The sequence below is a fragment of the Oryctolagus cuniculus genome, chromosome 15 (genome assembly GCF_964237555.1).
Source record: "Oryctolagus cuniculus chromosome 15, mOryCun1.1, whole genome shotgun sequence".
Taxonomy (NCBI): Eukaryota; Metazoa; Chordata; class Mammalia; order Lagomorpha; family Leporidae; genus Oryctolagus; species Oryctolagus cuniculus.
Window position 1 is genome coordinate 40,964,571 of NC_091446.1, and position 22,925 is coordinate 40,987,495.

General features: G+C 44.0%; 1 protein-coding gene and 1 pseudogene across 1 annotated transcript; one reads left to right on the forward strand and one right to left on the reverse strand.

Moving 5' to 3' along the window:
• Positions 1 to 1,316: 1,316 nt before the first annotated feature.
• Positions 1,317 to 1,511, reverse strand: LOC127484147 (translation machinery-associated protein 7-like). The gene has a single exon (XM_051823410.2). It carries the CDS (start codon positions 1,509 to 1,511, stop codon positions 1,317 to 1,319), a length of 195 nt encoding a protein of 64 aa, XP_051679370.2.
• On the forward strand, positions 1,505 to 8,221 carry LOC127484146 (ubiquitin-conjugating enzyme E2 D2-like; annotated as a pseudogene).
• The last annotated feature ends 14,704 nt before the right edge of the window (positions 8,222 to 22,925 follow it).

The following is a 22,925-nucleotide window of genomic DNA, read 5'->3' on the forward strand; positions in this document are numbered from 1 at the left end:
CATCTTCCTCTGCTTTCCCAGGTACACTAGCAGGAAACTGGATCAGAAATGGCAGCAGCTGGGACTTGAACTGGAGCCCATATGTGATGCCAGTGTTGCAGGCAGCAGCTTAACCAATTATGCCACAATGCTGACCCCTACTTTTCATATTTTAATTTTACATTTCCTTCACATTTGCTTGTGTATACCTGTCAAAGAATGGGAGTATGAGTGAATATCTGAGAAAGGATGGAGATTAGCCCAGTGTGGTCAGAGAAGAGGGAAGTCAGTCAAGGTTTTATTTTTCCTTTAAAAACACTGTACCCAATAGAAATCTCTTGGGCCTCTTCTATGGGGGAGACTCCAAAATATTCGTGGAAAAATGAAATTAAAAGATAAACTTAGTGCAAAAGCTTTTGGAATCTATGCAGAGTTTTTTTGTAGTACACATTTTCCATGAACTTGGAGCCATCTTCCACTCATTTCCCAGGCACATTAGTGGAAAGCTGGGTCAAAAGTGGAGCAGCCAGGTCTCGAACCAGTGCCCATATGGGATGCCACATCACAGGTGGTGGCTTACCTGCTATGCTACAATGACGACCCCAACAGACAACATTTTCATATGTTGATTTCATTTTCTTTGAGTAAATTCCCAGGAGTGGGATGACTGGGTCGTATGGTAGATCTGCTTTCAGATTTCTGAGGAATCTCCGCTCCATACTGTCTTCCATAGTGGTTGTATTAATTTACATTCACACAGTGCATTAGAGTACTTTTTCACCACATCCTAGGCAGCATTTGGTATTTTTTGACTTTTGGGTGATAGCCATTCTAACTGGTTTTTATTTGCATCTTCCTGGTGATTAATGATCCTGAACAACTTTTTATGTGTCTGTTGGCCATTTGTATTTCATTCTTTGAAAAATGTCTTTTCATATCCTTAGTCCATTTCTTAACTGGATTGCTTATTTTTCTGTTGTTGAGTTTCTTGAACTCTTTATATATTCTTGATACTAATCCTTTATCAGATGTATAGTTTGCAAATATTTTCTCCCATTCCGTTGGTTGCCTCTTTACTTTGTTGTTTCCTTTGCTGTACAGAAGCTTCTTAGTTTGATGTAATCCCATTTATTTATTTTTTTTTTTTTACAGTAAAGTGGGGTCTATTCCCCTTTTTACAAAATTTTATTTGTAAATCTACAACAGGCTCCAAGATAACACTTAACTCTTAACACTTCATTCTAACTATGGGTGCCATAAGATGTTATGGCCGGGAATCGAGATGTTTAGCTAGGAATGCAATCAAGGGCATCATCACTTCAGGCACAAGGAACAGCTTACTTTTTGCCAGATTTCTTAATTCCACCTGTGACCAGGGGGCCCTTCCCCACCGCCTTCACTTTTAGCTCCTCAAGTTTCTTCTGCTCCTCTTTCTGTTTTTGCTTGAAAGCCTTATCTTCCTCATCCATCTCCTTGGCCTGCTTCTTGGGCTGTTTCAGGGGCTTCTTCTTGCCACCTTCCTGGCTGGACATCCCATTTATTTATTTTTGCCTTTAGCCTGTGCTACTAGGGTCTTATCCAAGAAGTCTTTGCCTATGCCAATGCTTTGCAATGTATCTGCCATATTTTCCTGTAGTAATTGAATGGTTTTAGGTCTGAGATTTAGATCCCTGATCCACTGTGAATTGATTTTTATACGGGGTGTAAGGTAGGGCTCTTGTTTCATACTTCTGATACAGAGATCCAATTTCTCCAACACCATTTGTTGAAGAGTATATTTTTTCTCCAGGGAGTGATTTTAGCTTGTTTGTCAAAGATTAGTTGGTTATAGTTGCATGGATTAATTTCGGGGATTTTTAGTCTGTTCCATTGGTAGACGTGTCAATATTAGGGTATTTTGATTATAACTACCCTGTAATATGGTTTTTTTTTTTTTTGACAGGCAGAGTGGACAGTGAGAGAGAGACAGAGAGAAAGGTCTTCTTTTGCCGTTGGTTTACCCTCTGATGGCCGCCGTGGCTGGTGCAATGCGGCCGGCGCACCACGCTGATCCGATGGCAGGAGTCAGGTGCTTCTCCTGGTCTCCCATGGGGTGCAGGGCCCAAGCACTTGGGCCATCCTCCACTGCACTTCCGGGCCACAGCAGAGAGCAGGCCTGGAAGAGGGGCAACGGGGACCAGGCAATCCGGCGCCCGGACCAGGACTAGAACCCGGTGTGCTGGTGCCGCAGGCGGAGGATTAGCCTATTGAGCCGTGGCGGCAGCCCCTGTAATATGTTTTGAAGTCAAGCATTGTAATGCTTCCAGCTTTATTTTTATTGTTTAGGAATTGCTTTAGATATTTGGGGTCTCTTGTGGTTCCATATGAATTTGAATTTTAGGGTCATTTTTTTCTAGATCTGAGAAGAACATCCTTGGTATTTTGATTGGGATTGCATTGAATCTGTAAATTGCTTTGGATGGTGTGGACATTTTGATGATATTAATCCTTCCAATCTAGGAACATAGAAGAGTTTTCCATTTCTTGGTGTCTTCCTCTATTTTTTCCTTAATACTTTGGAATTTTCATTGTAGGGATCTTCCACATCCTTGGTTAACTTTTTTTTTTTTTTTTTTTTTTGACAGGCAGAGTTAGACAGTAAGAGAGAGAGACAGAGAGAAAGGTCTTCCTTCCATTGATTCATCCCCCAAATGGCCGCTAGGGCCGACGCGCTGCGCTGATCTGAAGCCAGGATCCAGGTGCTTCCTCCTGGTCTCCCATGCGGGTGCAAGGCCCAAGCACTTGGATCATCCTCCACCGCCTTCCCAGGCTACAGCAGAGAGCTGGACTAGAAGAGGAACAACCAAGACAGAATCCAATGCCCCAACTGGGACTAGAACCCCGGGGTGCTGGCACCGCAGGTGGAGGATTAGCCTGGTGAGCTGTGGCGCCAGCCATTGGTTAACTTTAATACCAGGTACTTAAATTTTTTGTAGCTATCATGAATGGGCCTGATCTTACAAGCTCTTTCTCAGCCATGGCATTGTTTTTGTATATAAAGGATATTGATTTTTAAGTGTTGATTTTATATCCTGCAACTTTGCCAAACTCACTGTGAGTTCCAACAATCTCCAGCTCTCCCACATGGATGCAGGGGCCCAAGCACTTGTGCCATCCTCTAATGCCTTCCCAAGCCATTATCAGGGAACTGGATTGGAAGTGGAGCAACTGGGACATGAACTAGTGCCCATATGGGATGCTGGTGCCACAGGTGGTGGCTTTACCTGCTATGCCACAGTGCTGACCCCTTCAGTAATCTTATGATCATTCTTTTGAATTCCTTCTCAGGCATTTTATCAGTCTCTTCATCTTCACATTCTAGTATTGAAATATTGTATTCCTTTTGGGAATTCATAAATTCATATTATCTCCCTTGTTCATTTTTCTTGTATCTATGCATTTATTTTTAGGCATCTATAGAAACACTTTTTTTTTCCTGAGGGCAGTTCTCTTTGAAATATACCTCTGTGGCTTAGTGGAGTGTCTGCTCCCTCAGCAGATACCAGAAGCATGTGCTGAGTGGGGCCGGGGAGCTCTAGCCAGTGCTTGAGGGTAAGGCAAGAGTCTAGAGTGACACGCTATTTTGGCATGGTAGACTCTGTGGTTGGCAGGTGGGGGAAGGTATGATTGTGTCTGCTGGCATAATCACAGCCTCACCCCCTCTGCCAAGGTGAACCAACTGCCCAGAGTGAGCCCATAGTGGCTATACACTCCACCCACACAGGTACATGAACCACCAGAGGCTCTGTGAGTTCTTCAGTGTGAGCGTGGAACTGTCCGTGGTGACCCACCATAGGCACTCAGGGAACTCTGAGCCCCTGAAGTCAGACACAGTGATTGCCCAGAGACCCAGCCACATCCCATGCCCTATTGCACCATCACAGAATCCCCACAGTCATAGCGTGCAGAGCTCCCACAGTCACAGGAAGCAGGGATCTGCTCTTAGTCCCATGAGAGCTGAGGCGTTCCCAGAGCCAGGTGCCTACCTTATAGAAGTTGGTGCTCCACCTTGGCTGGTTGAACCTGGGTGCCTTGATAGAACTGGGGGAGGGGAGGGTTTCACAGGCCTAAGTGGGCATCCTGCCCCTTGCCAGCCCTCTAGGCCAGACTCAAAGTCAGCGGGGATTGCAGAATTATCCGTTTGATAAAATCCCGCATTGCAACTGGGCTGCTGCAGCTTCTACTTGTCTTCCTAAGATGGCGTTTTCTCTCTGCTAGTTACTGGGTGCCCTTGTGGGAGGATGGGGAGAAAGAAATGTGCTCTCCCTTCACGGGGTTAGGTGGGCACACTGCCCCCCTGCCCAGCCTCCAGGACGAACTCAAAATCAGCGTGGTCCACAAGGTTCCCCCTCAGGTAAAATATCACCAGTGACACGGGCTGCAGCAGGCTCCTCTCACCTTGCTGCAAGGGCATAGCATCTCCTCCAGCCACCAGCCTGCTTAACTTTTATTATTTTATTATTATTTATTAATAAAGCGTGACAGAGAAGGGTGAATGACCACTTGCTATGGGAGTTCAGAACCAGAGCCACTTAGTGTGACCTAGGTTGGCCCAACCATGGACGAAATGTGGAGATTCACGAGGCAGTAGGAACAGTAAGTACAAAGGCACTGAGGTGGGGAAGTACCCCGGGGTGAGAGCACTGCCTGATTCTTCAGAGTTTGTGGTGGGGCTGATGTGTGCGAGGGGTTTGTGGGTGGCTAGAGCGCTGGATACCATCAGAGGAGCAGCAGGAGCCAGGGCTTTTAGGATCTTGCACACCACACTAAGAATGCCTGATTTTGCCTGGGCAGCTTTGAAACAGAGGAGCAGGATGGGAGTGGGGGATTGGTAATAAAATTACCTCGTGTTTCAGATAAGTGTTTCTGAATGGAATTTGAAGGAAGGCTCAAGAAAGTGACCAACTAGAGGTTTGGAGAAGCAGTGCAGATGGGAAATACAGTGAATGACTCAGGGTAATATTTTTATTTATATTCTTGGTGCTTGGTGCCTTGAAGGACCTGTGATAGACATATTTGACAGGCATTTTTGTATTCTAGGTAAGAAATCCAAAGTGTGTATAAGGAGCTAATAGACTCCATTGAAATCAGAAGTTTGGCTCTAATTACCTGGGGGAAAGTGAAAGAATGGAATGAAATAGATCAAAGAATTGAGGAGAATAACCTTCTGTGCTCATGCTATACCCAGGTCATGTCTTGGTCATTGCACCTTTCTTTTTTTGCTGGAATAATCTTGCTGTGTGTTGGAGTTTTTAACAGGGCCAACTGTTGCAGAAAGGCAGGCAGAGAAAGAGAGAGAGAGGTCTTCTATCTGCTGGTTCACTCCCCTGATGGCCATAACAGCAAGAGCTGGCCCAATCTGAATCCAGGAGCCTGGAGCTTCTTCCAGGTCTCCCACGCAGGTGCAGGGGCCCAAGGACTTGGGTCATCTCCCACTGCTCTCCCAGGTCATAGCAGAGAGCTGGATCAGAAGTGGAACTGCCAGGACTCGAACCAGCATCCACATCAGATGCTGACACTGCAGGTGACAGCTTCACCTGCTATGCCACAGCACCGGCCCCAGGAGTGTGTTTTGTTTCCAGTATTACTGCCATTGCACAGTTTCAGAGGACTCCCTTCATATGTCTGTGTTGTTGTGTCTATACTGTGAGTACTGCCCTTTGACTAGTGCTTCAGCTGTTCCTACTTTGTTGATCTGGGCAGCTGTGATGGTATCTGCTATGGTTTGTCTGGTTTGACAAATCATATTGAAACTTAGTCCCCATTATGAGATAATGAGAGGTGAGACCTTGGACTGCTGTAGCAGGCCCGGGGGCTGAGTGAGTCCTGGCTTCCAGCCTATCCCTTTGAACCTGCACCACCCCAACTCCTGGTCCTCTCCTGCCAACCTCAATCCCAAGTCAGCCTCAGGCCCGCTCATTCCTTCCCTGTCCCACCCCCATCACTGCTGGGGGTAGCTGGGTCCCTGCTACCCACCTCCCACTATGACTCTAAAGAGAATTTACAAGGAATTGAGTGACCTGGCCCAGGACCCCCACCCCCGCCGCAGCACAGTGTTCAGCAGGTCCTGTTGGAGATGATCTGTTCCCTTGGCAGGCTAATATGGGGCCAAATGACAGTCTCTATCACATTGGAGTATTTTTCTTGACATTTCATTTCCCTCTGGATTACCCCTTCAAACTACCCAAGGTTGCATTTATAGCAAGAATTTACCACCCTGATATTAACAGTAATGGCAGCATTTGTCCTGATATTCTATGCGCACAGTGGTCTCCAGCAATAACTATTTCAAAAGTCCTCTTGTCCATCTGTTCTCTGTTGTGTGATCCCAATCAATGTGATCCTTTAGTACCTGAGATTGCTTGGATCTACAAAACAGAAAAAAATTACAACACAACAGCTCGGGAATGAACTCAGAAGTACACAATGTAATTAACAAAACTATTGGATAACCTCTACAAAGAAAGATAAGGGCACTCTGAAATAGAAAGTCCTTTTGATTTCCATTTGACTCTTTCTATAAGCCCACACCTCATCTTCCCCTCTGCACATGTTTACCTATTCAGCAGTGCTACGTGTTGTACATACTTGGAACAACAAGCCAGAAATACTGTACTTCAGTACCAACATCGCCTTCTAGCCAGCTCTCCTGGCATAACCTAGGTGTGAGGCTAAAGTCTTTCCTTATTGGCTTAAATCTGACTAATGTCAAGGTGTGAGGGGTGGTGGGTATGGTGTGTGGTTGGCTAGAAAAGTTCCACTGATCTGTAGGAGGTTGGTTTTAAGTGGAATCCATCTTAACCCACAGCAGTTATGAAAGGCAAAGTGAAGAACACGAAGCTGCTTCTGTATTCATTTTATTGTGAAGGACTTAAGTCCTAGGTAAAGTGTTGTCCAACCAGATTAAACTCTATCCACACCCTGTACTTGAAGGCCTACTTTTAACTGGTCAGCATTTAAGTGGATTGGAGCTATTAGTATGTGAAGTGTGACAAACTTTGTTCCCAACTCTTACATCGCCCCACCCCTTCAACCTTTAAAAAATCCTCTCTCCATATTCCTTGGTTTGTATGTGGTTTCTCAGTTAATACACGCTCTTATTTTTCTTATGTTTTCAACTGCTTAGGTCTATTTGGATGTAAGAGTGAAAATTAACTTGGTGGAAGCACTGGTGAATATTTAAGGATCCAGTTGCTCCTCTGGAGCTTGTCCAGTCAAGAATGATTAATCTGTGTAATACACTGATGACTACATTCATTAAATATTAAAGAAAAGAGAGGTGATACCTTTCAGAGTTGATTAGTGTTCTGCCCTTATGAATGGATTAATCCATTCATGCAATGAATGAATTAATGTTTTATCTGGAGAGTAGGTGTGCTATAAAGAACCAGTTTGGCTGGATCTCTTGCTTACTCCCTGTCTCTCACCATGTGCAGCCCTGCAGTACTCAGGAGTCTGCCAGCAAGAAGGCCATCACTAAATGTGGCCTCTTGACCTTGGAGCAGAACTGTGAGACCAAATGAATCTCTTTTCTTACTGACTTACCCAGTCTATGCTATTGTAAGCAACAGAAAACTGAACCAATGGCAAGTGTTTGATATGTTCATTGAATAATTTAATAAATGATGCTGCATAATCTTGAGCAGCGTAGGAGGAGAATGGAGTGCAAGAAAGGAGGAAGCAGGGGTCCGTGGGGAAGGACAGCCTATCGTGGAATTTCAGGGAAGGGTTTCAGGAATGGGAGAGGTCAACAGTGACAAATGCCACAGACAGGTTGGTTAATTAAGGGTAGTGGAGTAAAAACTGGCAGTTGGGAACCATTGGTGATCACTGTCAACAACAGCTTGCGTGGTGTACAAGGGAGGCAGGAAGCACATTCCACTGCACTGAGGTGGGAATAGGAAGAAGAGTGGGGAAAAAGCAGTGTGGACTGGTTCCTAAGAGACTGGGTTTGTGAAGGGATGGGAACAGTTGGTAGTAGTCATAAAGGGTGGGAAAGCTAGAGGGAGATTTTCCTCCCTGCTCTTTTTTTCCTCTTCCCTTCTTTTCTTCCTTCCATTCTTTCTCTTGCTTTCAAGAGGAGAGAAACTGAAGTAAATTTATAGACTAAGAAGGATGCAGTGGAAAGGCCTAGGTTCAAAATATAAAATGAAAAGAAGGGATACTGACTGAAGAGAGTAAATAGAAAAGAGGTAAGGATGCATGTGGATATGGAGAAACTGGAGGAATAAGTAGAATGAAAGGAAATGAGAAAAACCCCAGCCCAGCTCAATTCTCCTTATAAAGTGGTGGCCAACGAGTTTGGAAACTTTCTATATTCCAAGCATTGCTAAAAATACTTTCATGCATGTAGCTTGATAAATCCTTATCATAACTCTGTGGAATGGAATTATTCTCCAATTTTACAAATGACACAGAGTGGTTAAGCCACTTTCCAGAGGTTACAGAGCTGAGTGACAGCACAAGGATGCAGAGCTGTTTGCCATCTTCTGTACTGCTGAAAATGAGGGGGATAAATAGTACAAAAGATTTCAAATCACCAGTGTGCACAAGGAGCAGGCAAAGCATATTGTTACTGAGTCACAGTAGGCCCTTAGTTTCTGCTGGAATTCACAATTGTGTTGCACCATTAGTCAGCAAGATTGAACAATTTTCTCTTGCAGAACTTCCCTTACCAGTTATATGAGTGGAAATGGTTGAATTGATATGGAATTTGGGATTGGTAGCTTGGGTGAAGGTGCCAACAAAAGAACCATGAGTTCTAGTTCTAAGAAAAAAGAAAAGAGCAGGACCAGCTGATGGAATAGGAGAAAGTAGAGCAACAAAAGTCCTAAGAACTCAAGGTGGTTGAGAACCAGGTGCATTGGGGCCAGCACTGTGGCATAGCAAGTAAAGCTGCTGCCTGCAGTGCTGGTATCCCATATGGGTGCCAGTTCGAGTTCTGGCTGCTCCACTTCTAGTCCAGCTCTCTGCTATGGCCTGGGAAAGCGGTAAAAGATGGCCCAAGTCCTTGGGCTCCTACACCCATGTGGGAGACCTGGAAGAAGCTCCTGGCTCCTGGCTTCGGATTGGTGCAGCTCTGGCCATTGTGGCCATTTGGGGAGTAAACCAGAGGATGAAAGACCTCTCTCTCTCTCCCTCTCCATCCCTCCCTCCCCTCACCCCCCACCCAGCCTCTCCTTATCTCTCTATGTAACTCTGACTTTCAAATAAATAAATAAATCTTTCAAAAAGAAAAAAAAGAAAACCAGGTTCAATAGGTGTTAGGGAGGTGGAGACTTGTGGAGGATAGAAGCTTGGGATAGAGAAGGATGCTTAATTGTCACAACAACTGTAGATTTTAGAAGTGGTGGCTGGCACCTGTGATGATAGGTTGATGGTGTGGCTTTGGGAATACATGACTGAAATGGATTGGAGGTGAATCTTATGGGAAATAAGGTGATCAAAGTTGAGGCTAAAATCATCAGAGACATTGCTAGGTATTGACAAGGCCTACTTCTCAGTGGAGGATGGTGCCCGGTAGCTCTAAGGACTGGTCTAAACTTTAGAAGGCTGCAGATCAAATGTGCATGGTTGAAGGGGAAGTTAGAAAAGGTTCCCTGGTATTTGTGTACAATGAAGCTCAGTATCTCAATAAACCACTGTCAAAGAGCAGTTAAACAGATTACATTTTTCTGTAGTTTTTTTTTAAAAGATTTATTTATTTTATTTGAAAGGTACAGTTACAGAGGGAGATACACACACACACACACACACACACATATCTTTGAACTACTGGTTCACTCCCCAGTTGCTGTTATCAGCTGGGACTGGGCAAGGCTGAAGCCAGGATCCAGGAAGTTCGGTCTTCCACATGGGTGGCAGGGCCTCAAGCACTTGGACCACCTTCCGCTGCTTTTCCAGGTGCATTATCAGGGAGCTGGATCAGAAGTGGAGCATCTGGGACTTGAACCAGCACCCATATGGGATACGGTCTTGCAGGCAGTGGCTTAACCCGCTGTCCCATAATGCGGGTCCTTTACCTATAGTTTTTGAAAAAGAACTTGAAGTGTGAATTGGCAAAGTAACACATTGCCTGGGTAACTTTGGATGCTTTAGCAAAATCATCAGTATTGCCCTGGGAAGAAAAGACTCCATTCCCTGATGAAATCCCCACTTCCTTCTCCTCCCTCTTTCTTCCCTCTTGGTTGTGTGAGAATAACACTCTCTGGGCAGAGAGAGGCAGCTGAAGATCATCAGGCTTCCAGATGTGAAGCTGTGTTATGACTTGTGTGGGTGGGGGTCGTGGGAGCAGGGCCGGAAGTTTCAGTGGGACTCAGTGTGGTGTCGCCTGTTTCTATAGTTAGCCACATGATGGAAAACCAGCAACATATTCTCTTTGTACAGCTGGACATATCATTGTCTCCTTTTTTCTTCTGCCCATGTAGGATTCAGAAAGTCAAAATTAGATCTACTGTGAACTTACAAAGCTCCATATGTGAAGATAGGGAGCTGCTGCATAGGGATAGACTATGAGTACCGGGTCTGATATGTGAGTGGCGTGAGTAGATAATATATCCAGCAGGATATTTTTGGGTGTAAGGGACTCAGATGGACTTGGCCTGGTTTCAATCATAAGGCCAAGAATTCCCTCATGTAGTAGGAAGTCCAGGAGTAGAACGTCTGCGCTCTGGGTTTCCTTCTTTCTGATTTTCTTGGCTCTGTGTGGCCATATATTGATCTCATTTTCAACCTGATTCCTTCTCCTTGTGGGCCCAAGATGGCTACAGCAGTTTAGAGAGTCAGTCTAAGACAGGAACTGTATGTGGAAGACAGAGATGACATCTCCATGTCTCCTCAGCAGCAAGGGAACCAATCCCTGGGGCTTCCAGAAGATTCTTCTTCAAGTTGTTGGTAAGAATTGGGTCTCTGCCCTTTCCCTAAACCTATCCATCACCTACAAAGGGACCAGCAGTGTCAATTTCCAGATTAACCATTTTGGGTAAACTAGATATTGGAACTTAACTATAATGTCCATGCTGGAGAGAAGGCTAGAAGATATCATCATGACTCAGAGAGCACTGCCATGGGGAAAGGCCTCCCATGGCAGTCAGGTCTCTAATGCCAGCTCTTGTGAGCAGTATGGACCTGGACAGATGACCAGCTTCTGTGAACCTCATTTTTCTCTTACAGGATCATTGTAGGAACTGGGTGCACTTTATATAAGCTCTATGTGGCCATACATGTATGAATTGTTTGTTTAATAACAATAATCATGATAAGAATAATACTTCCATTTACTCAGTGCTTGATTTTCCTGGCACTTACTACATGGGCTGCATTCTCCTTATTACTCACAAAATGCAAATCAAGCAGTGATCATACTTGTTTCCTGTTTCTATTAAGCTGTAGTCTGGCACATTATGGCTTACGGGTAGGAGCAGAGAACAGGTGCAGGCTGTTTTACCCAGGAGTTCCTCTGTGACAGAGTGGTAGCAACTGTACTAGTTCAAGGTTCACTGCACAGGTGATTTTTCAAAACCTAGGTGTATATGTACGTTGAAAGCCCTTGATTTTTCCACTTTCACTTTATTTCTCCCAAATACGAGATGGTTGTATTTTTATGTTTTTCAAGCAGTAGATGGACTTACAAATGCTTGTTAAGTTCTTGTATATACCTTGTCTTTCTTGAACCTTATGTCGAAGTCAAGCCTTGTTTCATTGTGTATCAAGACTTGGTGGCCACAGGACCTGGCAGTGAGGTATACAGTTAGGAAGTAGGAATCACAGTTTTTTTTTTTTTTTTTTTTTTTTTTTGACAGGCAGAGTGGACAGTGAGAGAGAGAGACAGAGAGAAAGGTCTTCCTTTGCCGTTGGTTCACCCCCCAGTGGCCGCCGCGGCCGGCGCGCTGCGGCCGGCGCACCGCGCTGATCCGATGGCAGGAGCCAGGAGCCAGGTGCTTTCCCTGGTCTCCCATGGGGTGCAGGGCCCAAGCACCTGGGCCATCCTCCACTGCACTCCCTGGCCACAGCAGAGAGCTGGCCTGGAAGAGGGGCAACCGGGACAGAATCCGGCGCCCCAACCGGGACTAGAACCCGGTGTGCCGGCGCCGCTAGGCAGAGGATTAGCCTAGTGAGCCGCGGCGCTGGCCCATAGTTTTTTTTTTTTATATGTCACAAATGGCCTTGCTGTGAACATCATTAGGATATGAAAATTTTCCATAATTTAGTTCATATTCTTCTGTTAGTTCCCCAAAAGGACAATAGCTAAGTAAAAAGGATTTGAATTTTTTAAATGTAGATTGCCTGATTGATCTGTGGATTTTTTTTTTCATTTTACTTGAAAAGCAGAGAGAGAGAGAGAGAGACAGAGAGAGAATCTTCCATCTGCTGGTTCACTCCCCAAATAGCTGCAACAGCCATGACTGGTACAGGCCAAATCCAGGGGCTCAGAACTCAAACTGGGACTCCAACAGGAGTGGCAGGAACCTGAACGCTTCAGCCACCACCTGCTGCCTTCCAGGGTGTGCATTTTCAGGAAGATGAAATGGAGAGTAGAACTGGGACTGGAACCTAGGCACTCCCATATGGGATGTGGGTGTTCCAAGCATTGTCTCAACAGCTACACCAAATACCTGCCCCTGTGGGAGCTTTTTGAATGTAAAAGTGACACACTTGGAGTGTTATTTGGAGAATATGTATTTTCTTTTCCTATAGTGTTTTATATGCCCAAGATAATAAATATTTCCACAAAATTTAAGTTGTTCTGATAACATGTAACCTGCTTTCCCCCAGACCTCACATGCAGTTATAATAATAATAATAATTATTATTATTATAATAAATAATAAAACATGTTCCTGTGGCTCAGCCTGTACTACAGTTTGAGGAAATCCAACCGCTGTCATTTCCTCCCCCAGTATTCCTGGGAAGAAACCAAGTGTGTGTGTCTTAATTCATCCTTCCCTAGAGTGGCTTACTTCTCATGAGATATCTTGATCCTGTATGCACAGAGAGTCCCTGAAGGCCTGGCCCTAGACACATCTGCTTTTTATTCATAGTTCTGGCTCTCATGCTGGGACTCCTGCTATTCTCTTTAAACAATTTGTGGGTACATTCATAGGAAACATGCATTGAGAGAGGCTGGGATTTTTTTTTTTTTTTTTGCTACCAGAGTATGAATATGGAATTTTTGTTTTGGACTTATAAGGGAAGTAGAAAGACTTTCATTGATAATTGCTTGATGTCTCATAAAATTCTATCAACAATTTCTAAAATGTTTCTCTTCAATTCTTCCTGCCTCCCACAGGATATATTGGTGATGAAGCTGCATAGCAATGGCAGTTCAGAGGGATGAACTGCCATTATTCTTAAAAAGATTTAAAAAGTTTTTTTTTTTGACAGGCAGAGTGGACAGTGAGAGAGAGAGACAGAAAGGTCTTCCTTTTGCCGTTGGTTCACCCCCCAGTGGCCGCCGTGGCCGGTGCGCTGCGGCCGGCGCACCGCGCTGATCCGATGGCAGGAGCCAGGTACTTATCCTGGTCTCCCATGGGGTGCAGGGCCCAAGCACTTGGGCCATCCTCCACTGCACTCCCTGGCCACAGCAGAGAGCTGGCCTGGAAGAGGGGCAACCGGGACAGAATCTTGCTCCCCGACTGGGACTAGAACCCGGTGTGCCGGTGCCGCAAGGTGGAGGATTAGCCCAGTGAGCCACGGCGCCGGCCTAAAAAGATTTTTTTAAGGTGAACACATTTCATGTATTTCATATACACAGATTTAAGAGCATAGTGATGCTTCCCACCCTACCCTCCCTCCCACCTACATTCCCATCCCCCTCCTCCTTCCTTTCTCATTCTTTCCCTTTATTCAACAGTAGAGACAAGGGCTGTAAACAATCATTGAAGCTCAAGTCACTGTTTCTCATAGTGTCCATTCACTTCAACAGGTTTCCTTTTTGGTGATCGGTTAGTTGTCAACGATCAGGGAGAACATATGATATTTGTCCCTTTGGGACTGGCTTATTTCACTCAGAATAATGTTTTCCAGATTCCTCCATTTTGTTGCAAATGACCGGATTTAATTTTTTTTATGCAGTATAGTATTCTATAGAGTACATATCCCATAATTTCTTTATTCAGTCTTCAGATGATGGGCATTTAGGTTGATTCCATGTCCTAGCTATTGTGAATTGAGCTGCAATAAACATTAAGGTGCAGACAGCTTTTTTGTTTGCCAATTTAATTTCCTCTGGGTAAATCCCAAGGAGTGGGATGGCTGGGTTGAATGGTAGGGTTATATTCAGGTTTCTGAGGAATCTCCAGACTGACTTCCATAGTGGTTTTACCAGTTTGCATTCCCACCAACAGTGGATTAGTGTCCCTTTTTCCCCACATCCTCGCCAGCATCTTTTGTTGGTAGATTTCTGTATGTGAGCCATTCTAACTGGGGTGAGGTGAAACCTCATTGTGGTTTTGATTTGCATTTCCCTGATTGCTAGTGATCCTGAACATTTTTTTATGTGTCTGTTGGCCATTTGGATTTCCTCTTTTGAAAAATGTCTATTGAGGTTCCTTGGCCCATCTCTTAAGTGGGTTGTTTGTTTTGTTGTTGTGGAGTTTCTTGATCCCTTTGTAGATTTTGGTTATTAATCCTTTATCTTTGCATAGTTTGCAAATATTTTTTCCCATTCTGTTGGTTGCCTCTTCACTTTCCTGACTGTTTCTTTTGCAGTACAGAAAGTTCTCAATTTGATGTAATCCCAATTATATGTTACATTTTTTTGGTACCCATAATTTTTTGGTACAGATCAGGGGAAGCATATAGTTTTTGTCTTTGGGGGACTGGCATATTTCATTAAGTATAATAATTTCCAGTTGTATCTGTTTTGTTGCGAAAGACAGGATTTCATTTTTTTAAATAAAGATTTTCTTTATTTGAGAGGTAGAATTACAGATAGAAAGAGGGAAACACAGAGAGAAAGCTCTTCCATCTGCTGGTTCACTCCCCAAATGGCCACAATGGCTGGAATTGCACTGGTCTGAAGCCAGGAGCCAGGAGCTTCTTCTGGATCTCCCATGTGGATGCAGGGGCCCAAGCACCTGGGCCATCCTCTACTGCTTTCCCAGGCCACAGCCGAGAGCTGGATCAGAAGAAGAGCAGCTGAGACTCAAACTTCCCCCATATGGGGTTCTGGTGCTTCAGGCAGAGGATTAACCTACTGTGCCACAGGACCAGCCCCCAGATAACTCTTTTATATGCTGATTTCATTTAGTTTGGGTAAATTCCCAGGAGTGGGATTCCTTGAGCTTATAGTGATCTATTTTCAGCTTTCTGAGGTATCTTTATATTGTCTTCCACAGTGGCTGTACGTGCCTGCTTCCCATTGGACAACAGCTGCTGAGGCCCAGGGGTGCATTGTCCTCTCCAGGACCCGCCTGGGCTAGGCTTGCAATGTGCTCTGGACACAGGGGACTTCCATGCTGAGAGCGCCCTGGCAGCCCAGCCTGTTGAGAAAGGGGAGCTGTTTGTGCTCTCTGCCTGCCTCCCTTGCTGTGGTGTCCCAAGCAGAGAACAGAGGCCCTCCACAGTGGAGAGTGGGGGAGAGGCCCAAGAGTTGCCTCTTGTTCATCCCTGTTTCAATAGTGTCTACCTTGGGTGCCCCTTTACAGTTACATTAAAGGAGTGAAGAGATCTTTACCCCAGGTCTGCAGGTAAATCATTGAGTGACATTGGACAAGTCACATCAAGATTAGAAGTCTGGGGGCCAGCATTGTGGCATAGTGGGGAAAGCCACATTCCGGCTGTTCCACTTCAGATCCAGCTTCCTGCAAATGGCCTGGGAAAGCAGTGGAGGATGGCCCAAGTCCTTGGGCCCCTGCCACCCATATGGGAGAACTGGAAGAAGCCCCTGACTCCTGGCTTTGCCGTGGCCCAGTGCCGGCCATTGCAGCCATCTAGGGAGTGAACCAGCAGATAAAGAGCTCTCTCTCTCTCTGACTCTCCCCCTGCCTCTCTCTAACTCTGACTTTCAAATAAATAAATAAATATTTTTTTTAAAAAAGATTAGAAGTCTAGGGGCAGGTATTGTGGTACAACAGGTTAAGCCTCTGCTTGGGATGCCTATATCCCATATCCATGTAACTGGTTAGAGTCGTGGCTACTCTGTGCCTCTGATCCAGCTTCCTGCTGTTGCACCTGGGAGGCAGCAGCTGATGGTTCAATTAGTTGGGCCCCTGTCACCTATGTGAGTGTCCCAGATGGAGTTCCTGGCCTAATCTGGCTTTTGTGGGCATTTGGAGCATGACCCACTTGGGGGATTATCTGGTTTTCTGTCTGTCCTTCTCTATCATTCTGCCTTTCAGATAAAGAAATAAATCTTTAACAACAACAAAAATTGGAAGTCTAGTCTTAGCTTTCTCCTAGTCTAACATGTACCTTTTTCCTTATTTTATTGTTTCTAAAGTAAGATATGGTTTACATTATGTATATGTATTTACACATTATGTGTATGTTTATATTAGGTGTATGTATTTAATAATGTTTCTTTATTTTTCCCTCTTCTTGAAAGTGGGGTGAATTAGCGTTTTGTTATTTAGGATGGTGGGAATATGGCAGTCTGTTCTGTGAGGAGCCCTTCGGGGAGCAGCTACTGCCTGGCACTGTTTTGTGAATTCTGAACTGCTACACAATATAAAAGCTCATAAAACTGACCAGTTTCTTCACTGCTGCTCAGAGATGCCTGGATAGGAACTTCTCAATTTAAAATGTGGTGACATTCTTGTGTTCACTAAAGTTGATATTCTGTGCTCTAAGACTATATTTCTATTCTGTCTCTCCCCGCCATGGGGCTCAGTGAGCTATTTTTATTTCTAATTAAATAAACAAACATAGCTCTTAAACATTTGAATTTTTCTTGAGTTAGGCCTTGGTAGGAATGGTTTGCTTACCATGGATTTAGTGGAGTCCTGACCTTTACTGGAAATACTGTATCATGATGACCGTAGAACTCCTACAACTTAACAGATGTTAATCCAAAAGGAAGTGCTATAATTAAAAAATGGAAAACTAGAATGCCAGGAGTGCCTATACCAAGCCAAATGACCACAAGGTATTAGAAACAATTACTCAGATACTCTGTTCCAATCCAGGTGAAATTCACTTTGGAGGGAACAACGCATGGAGCCTAGGCACTGAGCTCAAATTTCAAATTTTCAGCTTAGTTTGACCTATTTGTTCTAATAACAAGTCTGAAGGAGTGTGCAGTTTGAGAGGAAACAAAGTAGACATTTAGCTTGACCACTAAAACAGGGTACCTGTCAAATAACCAGCAGAAACAAGAGCACACAGATAGTATTTACATCCCGACAAGAAGCTCCCCAGTTATTCAGATATCCATCTTTCAAATAACTTAATAGTCTGTCACAGCATTTGATAGGGTCAGATGTCCTTAGGGCCTTGAGTGCGAAGTAGCTGGGCTGTGACACGGTCCATAGGGGCTGGGGCTAAGAGGGTGTGGCAGGGTTTGTTCCCTCCCTGTTCAATAGGTATGGACGTTCTATCCTCAGTACTAGGCATACATCAGTGGAGAAAATCAATAAAAATCGGGGGAAGATTCATGGAGAGAGGATAATTAATGGGTAGAGAGGTGCAGATGAATAGGAGGAGTAACTTATAATGTTCCGTAGTCGGGTAACTATGTTTAGCAACACTTAATTATATATTACAAAATAGGAGAGTAGAATTTTGATTGCTTCCAACATTAAAAGATGGCAAATGTTTGAGGTGATGGATACAACAGTTACCCTGATGTGATCATTACACACTGGAGACATATTGAAATATCACATGGAATACCATAAGTACATACGATTCTCATGTTGTCAGTTATAAAATTTAAAAATCGACCAAAAGCCCTGCCGTCCTGGAGTTTGCATCCCCTTTGGCTGCTGCTTTAGAAGACAAATAACTAAGCTCATCAGAACTCTTTTTGGAGGAGGAGTGAATGAGTCAGACACGTTGGTGTGCTCCTGTGAATAAATCACATGGATTTCGATTTTGTTGGCTTTTAGCCCTTTTGCACATAGCTGATTTCTGGATAAACAAGAGTAGCATAATTATTATAAGTGAAGGTAGCTTATTTTCGACATTGTACTTGGCCTGTTGCCTTGATTTGCCTTACAACCATAATAATAGAATATTATTGGCTCTACAAGGCAGTGCCTGCTTTTTATCTAGATTTGCACTTCAGTGGAAAATCAAACTTCATTGTGGAAAATCTCATTTCTCTAGACTGATACTGATTGCAATGACTTTCTGAAGTTACCTTGTGATGATTTAGGGCTAGGGGGCCACAGGAGGGGATTCGATGGCTTGGGGCTGGAGCGCTGTGATTTAGCTGAGCTCCGCAGGAAACGGTCATACAGGGAGCAGCTTGCAGGTCTGGCTTCCCTTCCAGCAGCTCACTCAGGCTTTTCTGCAATGCGACCCAGGTGAGATCACTACAACAGCCTGGGAGCGTGGACCTAGAAAGCTGTGTGTCTTCTCTTTGAGTTTCTTGTGGGAAAACAGGGATAAGAGGCATTTGTATCTTCACTTACGTTCCATTTCAGTAACGGAACTTCCCCTAGGTCTGCAAAGTGAGGTAACATTGGTGGTTGCCCAGAGAGAAAAAGCTGGCAGTTGGCAGGGGGGATTGGAGCCCTCAGACATGGATGGTTTAGTCTTCCAAGCCCTGGGGGCTGTTTTGTTTTGTCAGCAAATTACTGGGCATTAAAGATGTGCATGCCTGAAGCTGGGTTCCTGTTTCAGGAATTCCTGTTTCCAATGTGTATCCTGAAACTCATTAATTCTACCAAACCAGGGCATCAGTGTTCCTGAATGGGGAAACTTTTCCATTGGAAGGGCTTGAGAGTCCGGACTGGAGAATCACAAAAGGGGTCTCGGGGAATCTGTGTGCCCTGCAGTCATCACACCCTTTGCTGAAATCACTGCCAGACACCTGATGGGCATCTCTCCAAAGCCCATGGGGCAGCATATGGACCGAATGTTGTGTCTCTCCACATTTATACATTTATGCCCTCACACCTATCAAAAGACAAAATTACAACCAATAATTTACGGGTCTTAATCAGCTTTATTTATGGTTCTAGAGTCAGGCAATACCATGTTCCATAAAATGGAATGAAAGTTGTTATAAACAAAGCAGAAGAGCTTGGTTTTATAGACTGAAAAGGGTGTGGAAAGCAGAAACATAGAACAAAAAGTAGATTGGTCGCTTCAAAGCTATTTTTCTTACAAAGGTTAAAGCAGAGGGGATGTGCCAATCATGCTGATTAGATCTGGCCTGTTTGGAGATTTGGCACATGTCCTTCTCAATCTCTCCCCTCCCCCAATTTTCATGGAAAATAAAATAAACAACTTGGGTTCATCATGGGGACATGGACCTTTACCATGAATAACTCCATTTTGGTTTGGTTTAATGAGCTTCATGCAGGATCCCAGTCCAAATGAATGATCTCCTGTGAATTCTATTTAACACTTCCAATGTGATGTTGGTATTTGGAGGTGGGTCTTTGAAAAGTGATTCGATTTAGATGAGGTCGCGGGGGTAGAGCCCGTTAAGATGAGATTACTCTTACAGCAAGCTCTCTCTCCACCAAGCACAGGCACTAAGGCAAGGCCATGTGAGCACCTAGTGAGAAGGCAGCTGTCCCTAAACCAGGAAGAGGGCCCTCACCAGAACCTGACTGTGTTGGCACCCTGATCACAGGCTCCCACCCTCCAGAACTGTGAGACAATAAATGTTTTGTGTTTAAGCTTCCTAGTCTATTTTGTTAGAGCAGCCTGATATAGGACTGGCACAGTGCATGTTTTCCTAAGGTCTTAGCTGGTTGATGGTGTTATTATTTTTATTCTTTGACTTCAGGGACATTATGCTTACCTGGATTTCTCTTTACCTTTCTGGCCATGTTTTCTCCATTCCTTTATAGTATCTTATTTTCCTAATGATTTCTTAGACACTTGGGTTCCTCAAGTCCTGATTTTTCTTCTCTTTCACCTACCTGCAGGACACCTTGCTACTCAAATCATGGTTCCTTGACCAGAATAAACCTCCCTGTGAGCATGTCAGATGTGGATTTTAGTCTCTACCCAAGCCTGCTGAGGCTGAATCTGCCACTTGACAGGCACTGCCCACGGAGGTCTGAGGAGGCCTGCTCTTTGGATATCAGTGATGTCCAACTGTGTGCCCAGCTTCCAAGTGTCCATCTGGCACCTTGTCACCTGAGACTAGGCAGTTTATACAGGAAGGATATTTATTTGACTCATGCTTCTGGTGCCTGGAACGTCCGACTAGCATGGTGCTGTCATTTGGCCAGGGCCCCCTGCCTGTGTGACAATGTGGTAGAGAAGTGGATGGGGAAGCATGTGTGTGCAAAAAGGCCCAGCACATGCAGTGGCCTTGCTTTATAACAACTGGAATTCTTAGTAACTAGTCTAGTTCCATGATGCCTAAGCCACTCCCAGGAGCCGGGCATTAATCCTTTCCCTAGGAGGTGTTTCTGTGACCTACTCATCTCCCTCTAGGCCCCACCTCTCAGGGGACCACCTGTCTCATTAGGAACAAAGCTTCCAGCACAGGAAGCTTTAGGGAACAAATCAAATCTGAACCATGGCTTCTGGACACAGACCTCTCTCCTAGGCTCTCAGTTTATCCAACAAAGCCCCTGGCCTGTCCACGTCCACGTCCACAGGGATCCCACACTGTGCCTGTACACAGTCTGACTCCTCTTTTCGCACATATGTTCCTTCTTCTTCGGACAAACAACAAAAGATAGTGAGATAGAGCCTCTCCAGAAACTTTTACTCTAGAGCTCCCACGTGCTCCTGGTTACAGGGTTTCTTTGGGGTTGACCAGGCTAATAGTGGGTATGTGCTGGTCTGGTGGGCCTGTTGTTCAGCTAGCCTCTTTTCTGAGCACTCAGCCTCTGTCAACCTCCTGCTGAATACTTTGTATATACCAGAAGTATTTAAAAAGTTCATGGGAAATTCACATTATGAAAAAGCTCTGCATGGAATTAAAATTTGTTAGTCCCCAAATAAGGTTATCTTTTAACTCCATTTTCCATGCATTTTGGAAGTAACCTCTTTTACTCATCATCACATTCAATTAGTAAGACATCTAATGTTTTGTCTTCCCTATCAAGTTTCAAAATGTAAAATCATTTTATAAAATAACATTAATCATTATAGTTATTAATATATTACAAATATGCATGGTTAATAAGTTAAATTTTTAAAGTTTATTTATTTTAATTTGAATGAGAGAGCTTTCATCTGCTGGTTCACTTTCCAAATGTCCATGACAGCTAGGTCTGGGCCAGGCTGAAGTTAGGAACCTGGAATCCATTCTATTCTACCACATGGGTAGTACTTGAGCCATTGTCTTCTGCCTTCCAGATGCACAGTAGCAGGAAGCTGGATTGAAAACAGAGTAGCTGGGAGTTGAACCGGACAGCAGGCACTCTGATATGAGACCCAGGTGTTCCAAATGGTGACTTAAACTGCTGGGCTAAATGCCTGCCCTAATACTTTTTATTTGAAAGGCAGGATGACAGGGGGAGAGAGACCAATCAATCTTCCATCACTGGTTCACTTTCCAAGTGGCAAAATAGCCAGGACTGGGCCAAGCCAAGGCCAGGAGCAAGTCTCCCACATGGGTGGTAGAGTCTCAAGCAGCCTAGTCATCATCTGTTGCCTCCCAGGATGTATACCAGCAAGAAGCTGGATTGGAACTGGAGGGGGGACTCTATCCCAAGCACTCAGATATGAGGCACAGTCATCCCAAGTAGGTGCTCAACTTGCTGTGCTACAGCACCTACTCCTAGATAGTTTTAATGGTGAGGAGAAATGATCTCTGATTGTAATGTCAGATTTTCAGAATATCTGTGAATGGCTATCATGAGTCCAAAGAAGGACCATCAGGAATATAATATGACTTGACATGTCATGTAATTGAATTATACAAATTATTTTTGGTAGAGAGTAGTCAGAGGCAAACTGGTAGTTTGGTGAAATCAATTATGGTATGGTTTTACAATGAAATACTTTGCAAGCCATAAGAGGTTAAGATAGTATTTTTTTACATGAAAGTACATTTAATTTATATGAAGTAAAAAGAAAATTACAAATGATCAGTTTTGTTTTTTTTAAAAATTATTTAAAAAGTAACACAAAATTTACCATTTTTTATTTTTTTAACTTTTATTTAATGAATATAAATTTCCAAAGTACAGCTTATGGATTACAATGGCTTCCCCCCCATAACGTCCCTCCCAACCGCAACCCTCCCCTCTCCCACTCCCTCTCCCCTTCCATTCACATCAAGATTCATTTTCGATTCTCTTTATATACAGAAGATCAGTTTAGCATACATTAAGTAAGGATTTCAACAGTTTGCTCCCACACAGAAACATAAAGTGAAAAATAATAGATGATTTTTTAAATGATGATGAAATCAGATCAGACCTATTGTCATGTTTAATCCCAGTGAGAGTCAAGTTGGGAATTGATAATTTCTTCTTCTTCTTCTTTTTTTTTTTTTTTTTTTTTTTTACAGAAGATCAGTTTATTATACATTAAGTAAAGCTTTCAACAGTTTGCACCCCCATAGAAACACAAAGTGAAATATACTGTTTGAGTACTCATTATAGCATTAAATCTCAATGTACAGCACATTGACAGAGATCCTACATGAGGAGAGAGTGCACAGTGACTCCTGTTGTTGACTTAACAAATTGACACTCTTGTTTATGGCCTCAGTAATCTCCCCATGCTCCAGTCATGAGTTTCCAAGGCTATGGAAGCCCCTTGAGTTCTCCGACTCTTATCTTGTTTAGACAAGGTCATAGTCAAAGTGGAGGTTCTCTCCT

Bases quoted from the DNA above. Each gene is read 5' to 3' on its own strand.
- LOC127484147 (XM_051823410.2), bottom strand. From the start codon at position 1,511: ATGTCCAGCCAGGAAGGTGGCAAGAAGAAGCCCCTGAAACAGCCCAAG.